Here is a 22,942-nt window from a genome sequence, read left to right as displayed (position 1 = left end):
TGCCTGTATCTGACCCCGACTTGTCCATGACCCTACATCTGTATTATCCTCTAGTTCCTCCGTGGCTGCCTGTTACAGACCCGGCTTGTTCAGTGACTCTGCTCCTACCTCTGCATCTGCTCCAGTACTACCTGTCAGTGTATGACCCAGCTTGTCTGACCCTTCTGTGTTCCAGCCCTCGGAATCTCCTCTCTGCCTGCCTGCCTCTTCATCCTGTGTGTGGCTCCTGACACAAGCCTGCTCCAGTCTAATTCCCAGCCACGGTGTCATCCAGAACTCCAGACCTAATTCCCAGCTGTTGATCCTGCCAGGCACTCGTGCTACTCTGCACTCCCACGCCTCCTATCTACTCTACCAGGGGCCGCGAGTCAGAGGTATAAGAGAGGCCTTCCTCTGAATATCCGGCTCATCTACTGGGTAAAAGAGACAGATATTGTGAATTCTCTTCTGACCAAGTGTAAAGCTTGTAAGTCTACTTCCTTCAAGAATTATCGTGGAGGGCTAATTTTAAATGGTGGGAGGCTTTCACCATATGAGGTCCATCTGGGCTTACCTCTCAGCCACAGCTTCCTTTAGGCAGACAGATGCCCTGTTTGCTATTCCAGAGGGTACTAAAAGATTCTCTGGCTTCCCAGGCTGTGTTTTTTTTCATGGACTTTTGGATGTATCTAGGTTGCCCATTAACCAATTAAGCTGTATCCTTCAATGAATGATGGAGAAAATAGGAGGTTTGTACTCGCCACAAAATTATTTTTTCAGAGTCCATTTGGGGGACATGGCTCCCTCCCCTTTATATGCTATCTTTCCTTTTTGGATTGCTTGCTGCAACTGAACAGATGTGAAGTGGGAGGGGTTAGGGCTTCTAGGCAGGTTGGCCTTTCGTTTTATCGTATCTAGTATCTATCTCTCCTCTAGGTGGCAGTGCAGCCCTAGGTTGCTTATCATCCATAAAGCGATGTATCTTTAATAGACTGACTATTTTACTCATCCAACATCTTTTCTTTTTTAATCAGATGGACCATTGGCATTGCCCTTGTTTCAGATAATTCCGTCACAGAAGCAGATTGTTTTCCATGGTGATCGCCTCCCTTTTCATTGTAGTGCTACATACATGAAAAGCACTATTGATATTTACTGGCTTCATGATGGTCGACTGATTGAAAGTGACGAGGAGAGGGGGATATTTGTTGAAGAAAGCATAGTTCATGACTGCTGCTTAATTACGCGGTAAGAGGCTATAGATATCGCTTTACAGACATTTTTTTGCATGCCTGGAACATTTTGTGTATTGCATGATTGTGAATGTTCTTACAATATTATTTTTGTTTCAAAATATTTATAAAGTTTTAAATAAGAGGTTAAGATGGATAATGAAATCCATATGATATACAGGATATACAGGAATAAAGACGGTAACAGGAAAGTGAAAAGAACGGTTACAGAATGATGAGGCTTAGCTGGGTTGAATGAAAAAGAGACGTTCCATGAGCTAAAGCTGAACTCCAGGCAAACTCTTTATGGGAAAGCAGTGGTCTTGTTGCAGATATCTGAGCTAGACCTAAAGTTTTGCAATCAACAAGGCTCATGTTGCCTCTGATTAGAGCACTATGGCTCTGACTCGGCAGAGGGCTTGTTGGACCTCTGCAAATGGATCACTGCTTCCCTGCAGTATGCGGATAGCAAACTAGCTTTTCCCATTAGGCTTTGGTTGATGTTTAACCAAGCTGTAAAAGACTTTTCACAACTTTCGTGAAGCACCTGGAAGGTATTTAGCCGCACCAGGCCTTTTCTGGAACTTTTTGTTTACAAGTTTAAATTTAGTATTTTTTGCTAGAAAATTACAGAGAACTGCCGTACATTTTATAGATTTTTATATTTTTATTCATATTAGATAGATAGAGAGAGAGAGAAATAATATATATCTAATATATATTAGAGGTGTGTTTTATTAAATAACCTGACTGATTAAATAACTCGCCTTTTATTTATATGTATTACAAATTTAATGCTTATCCCCTTCAATTTCCTATTTGCACTAATACATTGCTGCAGTTTAGTTTTCCACTAGTCGAAGGCAAGGAAAAAATATCTGTCAGCTGTTTCAACACATCTGTAGTTTTCTTCTTTACAGCATCAGATGACTCAAAACATGTGCCTTTTTAAGCTCTGATTTAACTTTTGGAGAAAGATAAGTCGCATGGTGCGAATATGGAGGATGTTCAAGTGTAGTAATGTGCTTTTAGGTCAAAAACTGCTTCACAGAAAGTGCTGTGTGAGCAGGCGCATTATCCTGGTGAAGAATGAAACCATTTTACCACAGTTGCGGCTGTTTTTTGTTTTTTTCTGACTTTCTCTCAGCTATCAAAACTTCCTTATAATAATTCTGGTTAACCTTTGTGCCTTTTGGAATTTATTCTTTAAAAATTACACCCTTGATATTGAGTAAGCATTTGAAAACATTCTGTTGGTGTTTTGTGCAATTTTACCAAAAATTTTAAATTGACGCATTTTCAACTTTTAACCACTTTCAGACCGGACCATTTTGCTGGTCAATGACCAGAGGTCTTTTTACAATTTGGCACTGCGCTGCTTTAACTGGTAATTGCGCGGTCATGCAATGTTGTACCCAAACAAAATTTGTGTCCTTTTTTTCCCACAAATAGAGCTTTCTTTTAAGGGTATTTGACTGACTCTGCGATTTTTATTTTTTGCGATATAAACGTAAAAAGACTGCATATTTTGAAAAAAATGATATTTTCTACTTTTTGTTATTAGAAAAATCCAATAAACTCAATTTTAGTCATACATTTAGGCCAAAATGTATTCAGCCACATGTCTTTGGTAAAAAAAAAGTCAATAACTGTATATTTATTGGTTTGCGCAAAAGTTGTCACATCTACAAACTAAGGTACGTTTTCTGGAATTTACGCAGCTTTTAGTTTATGACTGCCTATCTCATTTCTTGAGGTGCTAAAATGGCAGGGCAGTACAAAACCCCCCCCAAATGACCCCATTTTGGAAAGTAGACACCCTAAGAAAATTGATAAGAGGCATGTTGAGCCCATTGAATATTTTATTTTTTTGCCTCAAGCGATTGAATAATGACATATTTTTTTTTTTTTTTTTTTTTTACACAAAGTTGTCACTAAATGATCTATTGCTCACACATGCCATGGTTATATGTGGAATTGTACCCCAAAATACATTCTGCTGCTTCTCCTGAGTACGGGGATACCACATGTGGTCGACCTTTTGGAAGCCTAGCCGCGTACGGGGCCCCGAAAACCAAGCACCGCCTTCAGGATTTCTAAGGGCATACATTTGTAATTTCACTCCTATCACAGTTTTGAAGGCCATAAAATGCCAAGATGGCACAAAACACCCACAAATGACCCTATTTTAGAAAGTAGACACCCCAAGCTATTTGCTGAGAGGCATGTTGAGTCCATGGAATATTTTATATTTTGCCACAAGTTGCGGGAAAATTACAAACTTTATTTATTTTTCACAAAGTTGTCACTAAATGATATATTGCTCACACATGCCATGGGCATATGTGAAATGACACCCCAAAATAAATTCTGCTGCTTCTCCTGAGTACGGGGATACCACATGTGTGGGACTTTTTGGGAGCCTAGCCGCGTACGGGGCCCCGAAAACCAAGCACCGCCTTCAGGATTTCTAAGGGTGTAAATTTTTGATTTCACTCCTCACTACCTATCGCAGTTTTGAAGGCCATAAAATGCCAAAATAGCACAAAACCCCCCAAAATGACCCCATTTTGGAAAGTAGACACCCCTAAATTTAGGGGTACACTAGTGAGACTCACAGGTAAAAAAGCACCTAGGCTGTCAGCAACTGTATCAAAACGCTACAAAAAAACTGTTAGCGATCGCAGGGATCAGGCCTGACTCTGCGAACGCTGCAGTTATGTGTGTTGTGTTTTGTAAGTGACAGTGATCGATCGATACTGCACTTGGGTGGGCTGGGCTGGTATTGGCGGAGGGGCTAAACGCAGGTGCTAGCAGGTATCTGGGCTGATCCCGCTAACAATGCATTTTGGGAAACCTAAACTGCTGGCGATGCTAATATAGATCTGATCAGATACTATATTACTAAGGGAGGTGTATGCTTTGCGTGTGGGTGTTAGCGGTACTGGCACTAACCTGACGCTGCCTGGGGCGACGCAGACCCTCAAACTTATATCACCCGCCAGGTGATCAGGGGATTAAACCTTTATTAGGTAATAAATGGCGGGTGCCCTGAAACTATAAAAAAATAACTAACCAACCAGCGTCACCTGTAACAGTTATATGGTGATCACTGGTGAAAGGGTTACCTAGGGGGCAATCAGGGGGCTTTATGCGGTAGTATATGGGGGTCCCTGGCACTATAAAAAGCTGCGGCGAACCTAAATACCTACCTGCCTAACTAGCGTCACCTGTGACACTAATACAGCGATCAGAAAAACGATCGCTTATTAGGCTGGGTTCACACTGGAGCGATGCGGGAACGCCGCAAATCCGCGGTGGGTTCCCGCATCGCATGCCTCCCGGCGGCAGTTCACACTGCCCTATGCGAACTGCTGGGAGTGTCAGTGAAATGTTAATGACACCCCCAGATCAGTTCGCATATCGCAGTGCGATCTGCAAACTCGGACAGGAATCGGATCGCATGGTGTGAACACCCATGCGATCCGATTCTGCTGCAGACCAAAAAAAGGGTCCCGTGCGAGTTTGCGGCGGGTGCGATGCGAATTCAGCCATACTATCTGTATGGCTGAACTCGCATCGCACAGAGATCGGATGTGATTTGCACTGCAGTGCGGTGCAAATCACATCCGTTCTCATAAACCCCTGCAATGTGAACCCAGCCTTAGTGACACTGGCGACGGGGGGTCATCGTGGGATTAAACCTTTATTGGGGGGTTAGGGGGGTACCCTAGAGCTAAAGGGGGCTAACCCTAACTGCCCTAACCGTTATTGCAGTCACAAATGACACCAATGCAATAATAATTTAAAAAAAAATGCAATTGGTGTCACTGTGACTGGGGGTGCAGGGGTTATTGGGGGGTTGAAGGGGGGTGAAAGTGTGCCTGGCATGTTCTACTGTGTAGTGTAGTGTTGGTGCAACTCACAATCCTCTCTCCTCGGTGCCGGAACGAAAAAATACCGACACGGAGGAGAGATTACATCACTTCCTCTGCCTGTGTTTACATTACAGGAGATGAAGTGATGTCATGCTGCAATTCCATTCGTCAGGAGCGATCGGGAGGGGGTGGCCATGAATGAATGGCCGCCCCCTCATCCCGGATCGCTCCTGAAAGGATTCCGACCGCCGCTGGCACCGGGGGGGGCCCGGTCGGGCCCCCCACCCGCGGGAAGGCAGGGACGTACATGTACGCCCATATGCCTGCCCGTGCCATTCTGTCGACGTACATCGTCGTGCGGCGGTCGGCAACTGGTTAAACAGCATTTTTTTGGCACCCTACAGAAAACACAACCAAACTAAATGGTGACTCACAATGAACTGAGTGTCATAGAGTGTTGCTTGTCATGCAGGTTCAAACATATCCAAGGTCATGGTTACATAGTAGGTGAGGTTGAAAAAAGGCACAAGTCCATGAAGTCCAACCTATGTGTGTGATTACATTCAGTATTACATTGTATGTCCCTGTATGTTGTTGTCGTTCAGGTGCTTACAATATATAATAGTTTTTTGAAACTATCGATGCTTCCCGCTGATACCACCGCCTATGGAAGGGAATTCCACATCCTTGCCGCTCTTAAAGTAAAAAACCCTCTACGTAGTTTAAGGTTAAACTACTGCTTAGGGGACAGGAGCCACATTGGGGCAGAGATTCTGTCAGCTCTGCAGGGGCAGGCTTATAGGTGGTTGACGCCATGCCAGCTTCAGCCAGGAATGGCTGTATGCAACAATGACACCAACCTTCTCTCCGCCCTCCGACAGGGACACTTAACCCATGTTCCATGTTTGGCACACGTTCTGAATTTGGTGGTGCAGCATTTCTTGAGCAGGCACCCAGACTTACAAGATCTCCTGAAGCAGGCCAGAAAAGTCTGTGGTCATTTCCACCTGTCATGCAATGCCAGTGTACGGCTGACTGACATTCAAAGGGAATGCAACCTGCCCACCAACCGCTTCATTTGTGACATGTCCACCAGGTGGAACTCAACGTTGGCAATGCTGCAGTGGCTGCGCATGCAACAGAGGGCCATCAATGAGTACCTGTGTGAGTATGGTATCAGGACAGGGTCAGGGAAGCTTGGCTTCTTTTCGCCATGCCAATGGCTACTGATCAAAGATGCATGCACCATTTGAGGAGGCCACGAGGATGGTGAGCTGTGACAATGCATGCATCAGTGATACTGTCCCTCTTGTCTTCCTGTTGAAGCATACGCTTCATGGAATAATGGACACATTTTAATGAGTGGGCACTTGTCTTGATAACCCCCTTCCACAAAAAAGTTGTATCCCTATTGTGGGGTCACCAGTACGGTATTTGTAAATTGAAATCATATCACCTCTAAAGCGTCTCTTCTCCAGACTGAATAAGTTCAGTGCTCGCAACCTTTCCTCATAACTAACACCCTCCAGACCCTTTATTAGCTTTGTTGCTTTTCTTTGTATTCACACCTTTTTCAGTACATCCTTCCTGAGGACTGGTGCCTAGAACTGGACAGCATACTCTAGGTGTGGCCGGACCAGAGTCTTGTAGAGCGGGAGAATTATCATTTTATCTATGGAGTTGACCCCTTTTTAATGCATGTCAATATTCTGTTTGCTTTGTTAGCAGCAGCTTGCTTGCATGCCATTGCTGAGCCTATCTTTTACTAGGACCCCCTGGTCCTTTTCCATCCTATATTCCTCCAGAGTCCCCCCCCCCCATTTAACCACCGTCCCCCCCCCCCCCCCCTGTGTATAGATTGCATTCATATTTTTGTCACTCAAATGCATTATTTTAATTTTTTTCCACATTAAACCTAATTTGCCATTTAGTTACCCACCACATTAATTTGTTCAGATCTTTTTGCAAGGGTTCCACATCCTGCAGAGAAGTTATTGCCCTGCTTAGCTTAATATCATCTGCAAATACAGAGATTGAACTGTTTATTGCATCCTCCAGGTCATTTATGAACAATTTAAATAGGATTGATCCCAGCACAGAACCCTGGGGGACCCCACTACCCACCCCTGACCATTCTCGAGTACTCCCCATTTATCACAACCCTCTGTCCTCGCCCTTGTAGCCAGTTTTCGATCCATGTACTCACCCTATGGTCCATGCCAACGGACCTCATTTTGTGCAATAAACGTTTATGGTGAACTGTGTCAAATGCTTTTGAAAAATCCACATACACCACATCTATGGGCGTTCCCTTTATCTAGATGGAAACTCACCTCCTCATAGAATGGTTTGGCAAGAAGGATGATCTTTATGAATCCATACTGATTACTGCTAATGATACTGTTCTCATTACTAAAATCATGTATATAGTCCCTTATTATCCCTTCCAAGAGCTGGCATACTATTGATGTTAGGCTAACTGGTCTGTAATTCCCAGGGATGTATTTTGGGCCCTTTTTAAATATTGTTGCTACATTGGTATTTCTCCAATCAGCTGGTACCATTCCAGTCAGTAGACTGTCAGTAAAAATTGGGAATAATGGTCTGTCAATTTTACTGAGTTCCATAAGTACCCTTGGGTGCAAGTCATCTGGTCCCAATCCAAAAAAATTGTGCCTTTTTAAGACGTATCGGTGGAAGTGGCATTTTGATGACGCTTCCGCCCTGCTATGGTATGGAGACAAGTGGGGACCATCTTTCCCTTTCTCATCTCCATACCCAGCAAGGAGACAGACACAAGTGCCTCTGCCACTTACCAGAGTCACCAGCAGCGGTGGAGGCAATCGCGCCTGTCTCCGGATCACGGCAGGAGGGGCCCTCTCCCGCCACCTATAAAAGGGATCTTGCAGTGAATCCTCCGCAGCGACCACTTTTATCTTGTAGCCGACTGGTGGCTGAACACCGGGATACGGGGGTTTGGCAGCTAGCTGTTGCCATAACGATATCCGTCCCCAAAGTAAGGGGACTTACATCAGCGTGCGATGGTCGGCAAGCGGTTAATTAACTTATTTTAATCACGTTTATTCCTATTACAAGGAATGTAAACATTCCTTGTTTACATTCCTTGTACACGAAATAAGCATGACAGGTCCCCTAATTGAGAGATCTGGGGTCAAGAAGACCCCCGATCTTTTACTTTTTTTTTTCTTTTTTTTTTTTTACACTTTGACTTTAAAATTAAAGTTCACTAGGGCTTTCACCATGACCATCAATCAATGTGGAACCATGGTGCACCTTGCATGGTATACTTTATTCAGCTCATGAAAACCTATCCCTATGAAGAACAGGCTAGTTTTTATTAATTTACTACAAGTACTTTTATGCAGCACTATACATCTACTGTATGTTGGACATTCACATCAGTCCCTGCCCTGACAGGATTCACAATTCTAAAGTCCCTAACTCACATTCATACTAGAGCCAATTTAGACAGGAGCCAATTAACCTACCAGCATGTCTTTGGAGTGTGAGAGGAAACCAGGGTACCCAGAAGAAACCCACACAGGCATAGGTTGGTTGAGTTTCAACCCTAAGTCCTCCCCTGGCAGAGAATGACTGAAATGTAAGAGAAAAACGACAGATACTTAAAAATAACCCAGTGCAAAATATAATTTTCATTAATTTAAATGAAAATTGTAACAAATGCAGAGTTTAAAGTGGTTGTATACCCACATTTTTAACTTTTACCTACAGGAAAGCCTATAATAAGGCTTACCTGTAGGTAAAAAAAATATCTCCTAAACCTGTACGGTTTAGGAGATATTCCCCTCGGTATGCGCCCCTGACTGCAGCGGCGCATGCACACAAGGGGGTTCTCTCCGTGAAAATCCGGCAGCGCTCGTCCGGCCAGACTGAAATCTCCCGCGCGCATGCGCGGGGGGGACGATATCGTGGCTCCGGCCACTCACAGCGCCGGAGCCGCGATACCCGGAAGAGACGCCGAGGGAGCATGTCGGCTCCCTCGGCGTGGATCGGGCCAGATGTCCGGGCCTCGTTCTAAGGTAAGTATTTCATAATGAGCTAGTATGCTGTGCATACTAGCTCATTATGCCTTTTGCTTTGCAGGTTTAAAAAAAAAATAAAAAATTGTGGGTTTACTACCGCTTTAAACTTTTATGTGAAGTTGTTTAAATATGTAACACATTACAAACAATATATTCTGCTGTGTTACTACAATAGCAATTCACCAACACTTCGGATTGGAGTAAAAATAAACAATGTGAGATTAAAATAGGTCTCTTTCAGATGTTTAGAAATGTATTTCGGTGGCTGCTTCTATTTTCAAAATGTAACATCCGTTTTGGGTGCTTTTCCCATTGTTTCAGTTTCTGTAAATGGACAAAGAAGAGAAAATTTTGTTTCTCTTCAGCAGGTTCCAGAAGAAGTTAGTTATTTCAGGTCCCAGTGTTTTCCTGAAAGCATGACCGTGTTGTTAAAATATTTCTATTATCGCCTGATCCATCCAGAAACACAATGGTCAGGTACTGTTTAGAGAACTTCTTTTTTTTTTTTAAGATTTTAATGTGAATATCTTCCTTTATCCAAATGGTACATTTATGATTAAAATAGATTTTATACAAAATAAATAAAAAAAAAAGATTATTTTTTTCATTAAAAATGTTAATAGATTTTCACAGCTTGTGGGATGGATAGACACGCGACGGAGAATTCTAGGCAAAATTTATATTTATTAATTAATATAATATAACTTTTTTTTTTTTTTTTTTACCTGGAGTTTTGCTTTAAGTGCACCTCAATAGGATGACAAAACAGGGTTTCTGCCTTAGACTAGCCCTTAAGAAAGAAAATGATATATATGTATGTATGTGTGTGTATATATATGTGTGTGTGTGTATATGTATATATATATATATATATATATATATATATATATATATAATCTCTATCTCTAGCTTTATCATCTCTATCTTTCAAAGGGCTAATCTAAGGCAGCAACCCTCTTTTGTCATCCTATTGAGGTGCACTTAAAGGAGAACTCCAGCTAAACTATAAAAATATAAAACAAAAAAGCCAGCTTTTGCTACAATATTTGACTTCAATTAGGTACTTTATTTTTTTTCGTCACTAGATGTCCCCACTCTAAGGCCTCATGCACACTGGATGTTTTTGGACGTTTTTACAGCAGCTGTTTTTGGCTGTGATCAACTGTCTTTGGCTGTAAAAAAACAAAACAAAGAAAAGCAAAAAACTCAAAACTAGTTTGAGAGGCATTTTTCAGCTGTAAAAATGTTCTAACATAAAAGAAAAAATGCCTAAAAACACAGAGAAACGCTCAAAAAAAGGGCTCACCAGCATCTTTTAAAGTTTTTGATCCACTGAAAAAAAAAAATGCTAAACGCTAAAGCTGAAAAACGCAAAAAAAGGCTAAAAAAAGCTATTGCAAAAAACATAGAAAAACTCACTGCAAAGCTACTGGTTTTTATAATGTTAATATAATGTCCAGTGTGCAGCCAGCTTCATTTTATTCCATTTGCTCTTATCTCAGGTTGTCCTGGACCAGCTCCAGCCTTTCACTCTCTCTCACCCACTTTTCTGTCCCTGACGGCATGCTTCTTGTCGACACATGAACTGATTGGCTCCTGGTACCGCTTCTTCATCTCGCACTTAAGCCCTGATGTACAGGGACTGCTAGAGGCTAATACCAGGTTAAATGTAGATACTTAGATTGATTTTATTTAAAACAAAATACAATTATTAATGCATTAATTTTTAAAGAGCTGCAACAATTTGTCTCTTTTTAATTAAGCTTTAATCTGTTGTGTAGTATTTATATTTGTAATACTATATCGCCCAATAGTGCGGTATGCCCATGTAAATCACAGAAGTTGTGCTGTTCAGCCAGATACTACTGGTAGTCTTGGGATAATATTCTGAGAGTGTGGTTATGCACATATCTGTTGTCCTGAGTACAAGTCACTCTCTTTCCTCCAGGCCAGTATTTTTATTTACAAGCCTTCTTTGTCATTGTGCCCTGTGTTGCCAGTGTACAGACATGCCATGTCACTTTCTATCTCGGTGAACATTTGACAGTATTCTAATCCTTACAATAAACTCATTCAAGTCAATTAGAGTTTTACACGCCTGTTTGACTAACAGAAAAGGACAAATAATGGTCAAGCTACTTGCTGTCCCAGCACTATAGACTTATTGAGAAAACTTCTATTAATTGGGCAGATGGTTAGAATTTTCAAGACAGGTAGTGGCAGATAGTAATATGTATGTTGACTGTAAAGGGAAGATGTGCTGTCAGAACTTCTCACCTGTTTACGAACATGTTCTAGCCCGCAACTGATGTTAGCAATCAAGATGGAATCAGAAATTTCAACCGTAGCCACATTGTACTAAAATGATGATTTTTTTTTTTTAAAACCACATATTAACTGTGGAATGCTGGGACTTGCTTATTCAGTATTATCCTATCCTCTCCTGGGATTCATAAGATTCAGTCAAGTGTCATAGCTCCAGTTTTTAAGCTCCTATCTTCCTCTGAGTTTTAGGTGTTTTTACTCCTCCTGTTGCATCCTCCATAATGTAAGCAAAATAAAATTCAATAGGAAAAGTGACCGCTTTTAAAGGAAACCTGTGCCAACATGTAGGTTGGCTGCCATTGTTGATCTCTCCTTCTAAAAAATTTTAAAGTAGAACTTTAGGTAAAACTTTTTTTTACATTTTGGATAGAGCAAGGGGGGGGGGGGGTTATATCCCCTGTAAGGTTTATTTTTGCCATGTATGTCCCATTGTAGAGATTAACCTTCACTTCCTGTCCCATAGCCAAAACAGGAAGTAAGAGGAAATTCATGTAAATTAAGGGAATCTCTTAGGGACCCCCAGGTCACCAGAACTAGTGTCCCCTTTGAAAAATTTCCCTTCTGTTACTTTTCTGGGGAGAGCCCGCAATTTGGGAATTTATTTTACTTTCGCTTGGTAATGGTAAACATGAGAAATATAGAGGAGAATCTCCCGATTGAGGGCACAAAGAGCAATAAAAACCTCTCCACTCTATCCACAACTGAAAAAAAAAGTTTTGCCTTTAGTTATAATTTAAATCTACTGTTGTCTGACCTGGCCTTAATACGAAGTATTGCTGACCTGGATCTATAATATTTATCAAGGGTTCTGCTTTTACCTGCATGCTGGTTTCATGTTAGCAACTCGTATTATTGAAGACAAAGAAAACCAGGTAATTAGAGTTTGCAAAAATAAGTCGGCAACACAAACTTTAACATTTTATTCCAGTAATAAAGTCAAGTCTAATCTAAGATGGGCACTGGTGAAGTTTTCTTTTGTATTAGCCCTTGTACACACGGTCGGACATTCCGACGGAAAATGTCCGATCAGACCGTGTTGTCAGATAATCCGACCGTGTGTGGGCTCCATCTGACTTTTTCCGCCGGAATGTCCGACCAACAAAGTTTGAGAGCTGGATACAAAATTTTCCGACAACATGATCCGATCGGACTTTGTCCGATTGTTTGTAGAGAATTCTGATCTGACAAAGTGCCACACATGCTCAGATCAAATTACGATACCAAAGCTATTGGCTACTAGCCTGAAAGTAGTCCTGTCATAACGAACGAACGTCATCACGTTCTGAATGATCAGATTTTCCGACAACTTTGTCCGACCGTGTGTATGCAACACCAGTTTCGCCCAAAATCCGTTGGAAAAAATCAGACTAATTTTGTTGTCGGAGTGTCCGACCATGTGTACAAGGGCTTAGGGTTACAAGCAGGCCTGGACTGGGACAAAAATAGGCCCGGACATTTTAGACTGAGCAGCCCAATTGTTTTTTAGAAATAATGATTCGTTTATATATATATATATATATATATATATATATATATATATATATATATATATATATATATATATATATATATATATATATATATATATATATATTTTTATGTCTTTTATTTATATTTAGCCAGCTTCATAAGGAAGTAGAAAACCAAATCTGGCTATGCACATTGTGTAAGACAGGGGCAGGCAACCTCGGCCCTCCAGCTCTGGTAAAACAGAGTGCTGGCATCATGTTCTGCATTTTTTTGGTAATATTTATTTTGTAGTATACACAAAAGGATTGTAAAAGATCTGGGACACCTTTTAGATGCCCCAAAGAGAGTAGTGATGTGGTCAAATTGTGTTAACAGTGGGAGGGGCTTAAATGGGCATGATTAAATAAAATAAAAGCATCTGGCATTTGACTCCACAAACCTGCCTAGGGTGGCCATCCAAGGCAATTGCCCTGCATCTAGGGGATCAAGAAAAAGAGGGGACAGAGCCGGGAGGGAGGGGCAGAAAAGCCAGGTGAACAAAGCAGAGGAGGGGAGGATGGAGCAAGGTGGACAGGGGAGAGGGGGTATGAGGCCAGGTGGAGGCGAGGACAGAGCCAGGTGGACAGAGGAGAGGGAGGATGAAGCCAAATAGAGGAGAGGATGGAGTCAGGTGGACAGAGAGCAGGGGTTGCAGCCAGGTGAAGGGGAGGACAGAGTTAAGTGGATACAGAAAAGGAGAGAATGAGGCCAGGGGGAGGGGATAACAGAGCCTGGGGGACAGAGGAGGGGATGCAGCCAGGTAGACGGAGCCTGGTGGACAGAAGAGAGGCAGGTGGAGGGGTGGACAGAGTGGATGCAGCCAGGTGGAGGGGTGGACGGAGCCAGATGCACAGAGGAAAGAAAGGGATGCAGCCTGGTGGACAGAATGGATGCAGCCAGGTGGAGGGGTGAACAGAGCCAGATGCACAGAGGAGAGAAAGGGATACAGCCAGGTGTGTGTGTGTGGGGGGGGGGGGGTGGACAGAGCCAGATGACCAAAGGAGAGAAAGGGATGCAGCCAGGTAGAGGGGTGGGGAGAATGGATGCAGCTGGGGGTGTGGCATTTACAATGCTGTGGAAAAGTATTTGCCCCCTTTCTGCTTTTTTTTGCATATTTGTCACACTTAAATTACAAATTGTATTATTACACAAAAATAACCAGAGTAAGTACAAAATGCAGTTTTTAAATGATGGTTTCATTTATTAAGGCAAAAAAGCTGTCCAAACCTGCCTAGCTTTATGTGAAAAAGTACTTGCCCCTAAACCTAAAAACAGGTTTTGCCACCCTTAGTGGCAACAACTGCAATCAAGCATTTGCAGTAACTGGCAATGAGTCTTTCACATTGCTGTGGAGCAATTTTGGCCCACTCTTTGCAGAATTGTTTTAAGTCAGCCACATTGGAGGGTTCACCATCATGAACAGCCTGTGTATGGTCATTATACAGCACCTCAATTGGATTTAAATCTGGGCTTTGACTAGGCCACTCCAAAACCAAAATTTTGCTTTCTTGGAACCATTTGGAGGTGGACTTGCTGTTGTGTTTCAGATCATTGTCCTGCTACATAATACAAGTGTGCTTGAGGTCACAAACTGATGGTCCTCCTTTAGAATTTTCTGGTAGAGCTCAGAATTCATGGTTCCAACAATTATGGTAAGTCGTCCAGGTCCTGAAGCTGCAAAGCAGCCCCAGACCATCACGCTACCACCACCATGTCTGACTGTTGGTATGATCATGTTATGAAATGCTGTATTAGTTTTATGCCAGATGTAACTGGATGCACTCCTTCCAAAAAGTTTAAGTTTTGTCTCATCAGTCCATAGAATATTTGCCTAAAAGTCTTGGGGATAATCAATATGTTTTTTGGTAAATGTGAGATGAGCCTTTGTGTTCTTTTTGGTCAGCAGTGGCTTTGGCCTTGGAACTCTACCATGGATGCTGTTTTTGTCCAGTCTCTTTCTTATTGTTGAATCATGAACACTGATCTTACCTGAGGCAAGTGAGGCCTGCAGTTCTTTAGATGATGTTCTAGGTTCTTTTATGACCTCCTGGATGAGTCATCGTCATGCTCTTGGAGTACTTTTTGTAGGCCGCCATTCTGGGGAAGGTTCACCACTGTTCCAAGTTATCTCCATTTGTGGATAATGGTTCTCCCCGTGGTTCACTGGAGTTCTACAATGTTTGAAATGGCTTTGAAACCCTTCCTAGACCGATACATGTTTGTTTCTAATCTGCTCTTGAATTTTTTTAAGATTGTGTCATGTGTGGCAATTTGTGATCTGTTAGCGTGCTTCACTTTGTCAGACAGCTTCTATTTTTGTGATTTTTGTGATTCAGCAGGTCTGGCAGTAATCAGGCCTGGGTGTGGCAAGTGACATTTAATTCAGATTTCCAAAATATTGTGGTTAATCACAGTTCATTCATGATTCAGCATGGGAGGAGGAAATTACTTTTCACGGCACTATATAATATAATTGCTGGCACTTTCTCTCTGGCTCCCTCTACCTGTCAGGCGGTCACTGTGACACCTGTCTTAATTTCAGGATATGAGGTCTCCTCACAGGCTGTGAGTCACAGCTTACGCAGTGGAGACCTCTTTCAGCTCCTCCCCATCACTGCCTGACTCAACTGTCAGCTGATCTCTAGATTCCGGCCCCTGGGCCCCGTTGGAGAGACTGGGTGAGCCACGCAGGCTCAAGGGGCAGCTCAGCTTTAGGCTCCACAAGGACAAGTGACCTGGTGACCCTGGGCCATCGGGCAAGTGCCTAATATGCTTTATGGCCAGTCTGGGCCTGGTTAAAAGTATATTGTGGTGTCTGCTCCTAGGCAACACTATTACTTCAAGACTTTAAAATAAAGTACAGGATCTCTTTATAGCCCAAATAAAGTTTATATTTTTCTTAAAAAGGTCCACAAGCAAGGTTAAAAAAAACTGGCTAAACTGCACATTCACCCCAATCCAGAGTTTTACCCCAGAGTACAGTGTCTCTACTACTCAGCCCAGACAACTAAGGACATATTGTGAATGTATAGCATTATGGGCCAGTCTTTTGAGGGGGCATTACTATGGCATCCTTTATTTACAGTGTACTGATGCAAAGAATGGCACTGCATTAATACATTAGCAGCTATATCTGTTGAGTGAACCAGGCAACGTTTGTTCCCTGGACATTTACTGAACGCTGAAAATGGCGCCAAACCCCTTTAAAGTCGATAGGAACTAAATTTTGTCATTTTGTTTCTGGCCTTGTTTAAAAAGGCACGTGAAGCTGGGCACTGCCATGGGGAAAATGGACAAATGTAAAATAAAATGTTTAAATATACCACTAAGCACAGAGGGGGCATTTTAATGCATTCTAAAGGACAACATTAAAGTAGAACTCTGGACAAAAACCTTTCCATGTCCTTGTTGCTGATCTCCTACCTTCACCAACTTTGCCATCCATGTTCTTCTGAGCTCTGTAGTTTCTCTGCAATAGCCTGCTGAATTTGCTGAAAAACCTTTTATTGCCTGCTGACATCCTGTTTGTAAGACCGTTGGCTTCTATCCCTCTCCTAGGCTCAGCCAGTGGTCTGACACTCCCATTTGTAGTTCAATCCACAGCGAACAGGGAGTTCTATTTCCTGTAGTGGGCAGAGGGGTCTCATAGCCCCTGGTCTGTGCCGCCCATGAAGGTGGTGTCCTTCTCCTCTCTCCTCCCTTCTCCTGCTACCTGCTAGAGTCCGCCCCTCCACTCTGCCCCCCCACCCACCCGCTTTCTCCATGCATTGCCTGATCATTATCGGAAGACCGAATGACACAGCATGGATCTCTGGCTGTGACAGGTATTGTATGCGAGAACACCGATCACTGTAATCTCCCACGGGCATTGTGATTGAGAGCGCACTGTGCCAATCCAGCAGGAGATTACAGTGATTGGTGTTCTCGCATACAATATCTGTCACAGCCATAAATCCATGCTATGTCATCCGGTGATTTGTGCTAACGATCCCATTATGCACTGGTAGGCCACTGATGAGCTACACCAAGGGCCACTGATTGCTGTTGGAATGATTTCAAAGCTGCAGCAGGAGCAACATTTCTAATACTGAATTGCAGCAGAGTACAGTGTGTATAATCTAATCTATACAGGGCTCAAAATGTCAAGTCCTGAGCTACTAGCCAGGCCTCAAGGGTTACTCTACACCAGTTGCCCCACCCAACCCCTATATGTCCCACCCCTAAACACGCCCTCATGAAATTACGCTTAAATGTTTTATGCAGAATTAAGCAACTTTCTCTGTGCTCATCAATGCAGCGTCACTCATGTACACCAATGCAGCCTGCCCCGTGTCCACCAATGCAGCCTGCCCCGTGTCCACCAATGCAGCCTGCCCCGTGTCCACCAATGCAGCCTTCCCCGTGTCCACCAATGCAGCCTTCCCCGTGTCCACCAATGCAGCCTGCCCCGTGTCCACCAATGCAGCCTGCCCCGTGTCCATCATGCAGGGGAGCAGAGGAGCGGAAGAGCATTGCTGACCGGATGATAAGAGTGCAGAGGGACATCACTGGAACAGCTTTGATTTCAATTGATGCGTTCCCAACGCTCGGTGTCCTGTACAGCCCCACCCCCTGGCCAGGGAACTTTGATACACATCACTCATCAGGGCCGGGGCTGTGTGTGACTGCAAGTGCGTGGAACACTCGGCTACTGAAATGAAAGCCGCTAATGATGTCCCTCATGCTCTGAATCATCCAGCCGGCTCTCTCCTCTCTCTTCCCCTCCGCAAGTGCTGGAAGAAGGACTCCTATACAAATTATTCAATGCAATTTCATGAAATGTAATACAAGAAGGATGCATAACTTTGAAATGTATTGTAGATCATCTTGCTGAAATCTTATAGAGTTTAACTTAAAAATAAAAGTAATAAAAAGGCAAATTTCCATGCTTCAGCCATTCTTCCTATTAGTAAATGTTAAGCTGCTTCTTTATAAAATGTACCTGGCTGGTTTGCTGTGCTGAAGCTGAAGCATATCATTTCAATTTCACTATAGAGGTGTTAGAATTCATTTGGAATCTTGGCATGCCTCCAGACGGATAACCACCCTATTGCTTGCAGCTAAACGTGAACGCAGAAGTTTAAGCTCATTACTTAACTGTTCTATATGAACACACGGTTCAAGAACAGTTACATCTTAGATATTACTTGGATGTATTTCCATCTAGAAATCCATGTTATCAACTGCTTAGACCTCTCTTTAACCACTTCTGCTCTTTCCCCACCATAGAGCCAGCATGTCTTCTCAGTTTTTTTTGTCATATAACTTTTTGCTTTTATAGTCTCTTCTAAGTTATTTTTTTAGGCCCATTCAGATCTATATTGTATGTAGTGGTAATGCACTGGGACACACGTACCATGGTGCAATGCTTTGTGGTGCTGTTCATAACAAAAGATGTTCCGTGTCTTTGAGAATAAATAACTTTACTTCCGAAGCAGCTATAGCCCAAATTAAAAAAGTCTGACCAGCCAATGCTGTTGTTAGGGACCCATAAAGCAGCAATCTCTCTGCAGAGATCCATCACATCCCCTGATAAAACAGCTCCCCAGCCAGCATGAGTTTTGCTGATGTCTGACTCAGTAGGGGAGTGTGTTGGACCTCTGCAGAGAAGACTATTGATATAAAGGCAAGGGTTTCACGCTGAAGCTTCTGGAAACATCCAGGCTTTTCTACTCGGACTGTGGCTGCTTTAGAAGGAAAATGTACTACAAGATATTTGACAAGGCATTCTCTGATTGGGCAAGGTGTAAAGGTGGGGCAGTGATGTCACAATCTTCAGCTCTTCAATCAATAGAGCTGGAGAACTGAAAAAAATATTGAAAAAAAAAAGGCGTTCTGTGAATGGTGGCAGTGCCAAATGAGAGCGCAGACTGCTACTGTGAATGTCAGCTTCTCCATTAGGCCCTCAGGTATGAACTATGCACATAGTTCAGCTTTAATCTATCACAACACAGCAGATAGAATAAAATAAGCCCTACTTAACTTGGTAGCATGTTTGAATACATGGATATTGAGTTTAAAGTATAACTAAAGGCAAAACTTTTATTTTACTTTTGGATAGAGTGGAGAGGGATTAGAACACTTGTCAGCTTTTATTGCTGTCTGTGTCCCTGTTAGGGAGATTCACCCTCTTTATCTGTCTACCATTAGTGATGGCCGAACTTCTGACGGGACGTTATGCGAACCGCGAACGCAGGCAAAAATTTGCGAACCGCAAAGCTTGCGGCGAACCCCATTGACTTTAATGGTAGGCGATTGTTTATAGAGTTATGCATATACATGGTCTACTGGTCACATGTGTTGAATTCCTCAGAGTTCCATGCCTCATTCATTTTTATAAATGTGAGGTAGTCAACACTGTCGTAAACTAGGCGAGTGCGCTTATCGGTCACGATCACCCCTACTGCGCTGAACATCCTTTCAGACAGGACACTGGACGAGGGGCAAGCCAACAGTTCCATTGCAAATTGGGTAAGCTCTGGCCAGAGGTCAAGCCTGCCCACCCAGTAGTCCAGGGGTTCATCACTTCTCAAAGTGTCCACATCGGCTGTTAACCCGATGTAGTCGGACACCTGTCGGTCTAGGCATTCCCTGGTGCTGGATCCGGGTGACACCTGTTGATGGGTCAGCTGAAAGAATGACCTCATATCAGAAGTCACCAACACATCTTCAAACCGCCCTCTTCTTGCAGGCACTGTTGGATTGGTACCCACAACTCTTTCTCTAGGAGTGGGAGTTCCTCCTCTGCCAGGGCACACAAGTGCTCCATTCTGACAGCCCTCTGTGATGGTGGTAACATTTTCGCCATTTTGTGTTTATACGTTGCCACCCAGTACTGGTCCTTGACCTTTATGCTTTTTATACGGGGGTCCCTGTTAAAATACTGGAGCATGAAGGCCCCCATTTGCACTAAACTGGAAGCGGTGTGGTGGCCTGGCTCCTGCTCATCATCCAGGATAATGTTATCCTCCTCGTTTTCCTCTCCCCATCCACGCACAACAACAGGGATCCCAGAAAGATTTAAAGCATGCTCTTCTTGCTCCTCCTCATCCACCCCGGCCCTATCCTCCTCTGACTCCTCTTCAGACTCCTGTTGTTGACTTGTCTCAGAGAAGCCCCCCTGGGATTTCATCCAGCTTTGTGACTTCCTCATCTTCCTGTTCCTGCTCCTCCATGGCTTGATCAATGACACAACGCAATGCACGCTCCATAAAGAAGGCATAAGGTACGATGTCACTGATGGCGCCATGGCTGCGACTGACCAGTTTGGTGATCTCATCAAATGGCCGCAGAAGTCTGCATGCATCGCACATGAGCAGCCACTGGCGCAGTGAAAAAAAACCAAGCTCGCCAGAACCTGTTCTGCTGCCGAGTTCGTACAGGTAGTCCTTAACTGCACGTTTCTGCTGGAGCAGCCTATCAAGCATATAGAAGGTTGAGTTCCATTGCGTTGGGCATTCGCAAATAAGAAGTCTGACCGGCAGATTGTGTCGCCACTGAATGTCAGCAAGGCGAGCCATGGCGTGTAAGATCTTCTGAAATAGGCCGAGATTTTCCTTGCCTGCCGCAAGATGTCCTGGACCCCAGGGTATTTGACAACGAATCACTGCACGACCAAGTTTAAGACATGTGCCATGCATGGCATGTGCGTAATTTTGCCCTGTTTCAATGCGCTAAGCAGATTGGCACCGTTGTCACACACCACTTTACCAACTGTCAAATTGAACGGTGTTAGCTACTGATCTGCCTGTGAACTCAAAGCTGAAAGGAGTGCCGGGCCAGTGTGGCTTTTGGCTTCCAGGCACAACAGACGCAGCACAGCATGTCGAATAGGTTCTGGGGAGCTTGAGCGGCACAGCGGAAGAGTTGCTAGCAGCGGAAAAGGAGGAGTCAGCCGAGGAGGAGAGGGAGGAGGATGGAGTAGGAGGAGGAGAAGAGGCAGGCCTGCATGCAATCCGTGGCGGTAAAACCAAATCTACATGGGTGCCACGGGTTACATGCTTGACGGCCGTCAGCAGGTTCACCCAGTGGGCAGTGAAAGTTATATACTTTCCCTGCCCGTGTTTGCCAGACCACGTGTCTGTGGTCAGATGTATCTTGGCACCGACACTGTGTGCCAGAGATACATTCACTTGCTGCTGAACATGGCCATATAGCTCTAGGATGCCCTTCTGTGAGAAATACTTCCTTCCTGGGACCTTCCATTGTGGTGTTCCAATGGCCACAAATTTTCGAAAGGCCTCCGAGTCCACCAGTTTATATGGCAGTAGTTGGCTATTAGTTCTGACAAGCCAGCCATCAACCGTTGGGCAAGAGGGTTATCCGGCGTTGTCATTTTTTTACGCTCGAACATTTGGCCCACGGAAGCCTGCCTTTTTCTGAAAAAAAAACGTGAGGATGGCATGATGGAAGGTGGAGTGGAGGACAATTGTGAGGAGAGAGGAGAAGGAGAAGTAGAAGACGAGGCTGGACGGTGAGAGCCTGGAGTGTGGCTTTGTGTGTTCCGTTGCTCCCACTGGGCTCGGTGATGGCTGCTCATGTGCCTTCTTAAGGCAGTCATCCCTAGGCGAGTGTTGGGCTTACCGCGACTTATGCGTTGACTGCAAAGGCTGCAGATGGCAACACTATTGTCAGCAGCGGACACGTTAAAAAAAAAAGCCCACACTGTGGAGCCATGTGCCGGTGTCCTGGGAGCGCCAGATGTGACCGTACATGGTTGATGCCTTGCTCCTGATACATTAGGAGTCTTTGTCCCTCCTGTGCAATCTATGTTCTGCCTGCTTCTCCTCCATATCTGCTGGTCCATATCTCCCTCTGAACTCCCCTCCTCTTCCTCTCTTGTGGGCACCCACGTGACATCACTAGACATGTCCTCATCAACGTCACCTTCCCCACCGCTATAATTCGAGATCTCAGAGTAGGCAGCAACACTGAGGACCAACCTCCTCCTTGGGCTGATCTGGGTACTGTCAGACTGCTGAGTGGCGGTTGTTGCTACCTCCTATTCCTGATCCAATGCCAAGAGTGGCTGCTCATCGGCAATGTCTTGTGATGGATCAGAAAATAATTCCTGTGACTCAAGCGGAGGGTATATGGTGGTGGTGGTAGTGTCTTTGGGGGTGCACACAGCAGAGAGTGAAGAAGAGGGTGCAGATCGAGAGGATGAGAAGGGTGCAGAAGAGTAAGACTGAGTAAGCCACTCGACCAAGTCTGGTGCATCGTTTGACGTAATCGCACACACCTTCTGCAATTTGCCACTTTGGCTCAAGCCTGTTACTCCTGCCCTACCCCTACCACCCCTGCGGAAGGGCCTGCCTCTTCCTCTGCCTGTCATTTTTTAAATGACCCTGTGACAAAAGTCTCTATAGAAGTACAGTATGTATGTGGAAGAAGGTATATAACACCCTGCTTCAATCTGTCGTTTTTGGGGGCCACTGGTCTAGCACACCAGTTATAATTTTTTTTTTTATTGCGTTTGGCACTCTTTGTAGTATTGCTGCTGAACCGCTCAGCAGTCACAATGCTGCACAGTGGAACCGCACTATACTATGCTTTCTATATGTGCAAGTATTTTATACGTGTATTACACCACTATATGCTGCACACCAAATAGTACACCTATACCAGTCCTTAAAAGGACCTTTGTGGACCTAATAATAGCTGGCTAGTAGCTAGTGAATTGCAGACTGTCCCGGCTCCAAAAACCAAACTGTCCCTCCCTACACTGAGAAACGACAGCTGCAGAATCGGTCAGCAGCACTGCATGCAGTGCACTATAATATGCTTTCTATATTTGAAAGAAAGTATATTCTACGTGTACAACCCTATATACTGTACACCTATAAAAGGACTGTCCCTGCTCAGAACACCAAACTGTCCCTCAGTCCCTACACTGATAAAAGACAGCTGCAGAATC

At 43.9% G+C, this 22,942-nt stretch overlaps 1 protein-coding gene across 1 annotated transcript in view; it reads left to right on the top strand.

Moving 5' to 3' along the window:
• The window catches only part of ADGRA1 (adhesion G protein-coupled receptor A1), a 1,280,537-nt gene that overhangs the window by 349,877 nt on the left and 907,718 nt on the right, over positions 1 to 22,942 (top strand). The window contains exon 7 of the mRNA XM_077455240.1: positions 1,014 to 1,227. Coding sequence (XP_077311366.1) covers positions 1,014 to 1,227 — 214 coding nt within the window. The remainder of the gene's footprint in view (positions 1 to 1,013; positions 1,228 to 22,942) is intronic.

This window comes from Lithobates pipiens, unplaced genomic scaffold, assembly GCF_037356315.1.
Source record: "Lithobates pipiens isolate NorthernLeopardFrog02 unplaced genomic scaffold, aLitPip1_a1.2 Scaffold_25, whole genome shotgun sequence".
NCBI classification, from domain to species: Eukaryota; Metazoa; Chordata; class Amphibia; order Anura; family Ranidae; genus Lithobates; species Lithobates pipiens.
This window is presented reverse-complemented; position numbering and strand designations above follow the sequence as displayed.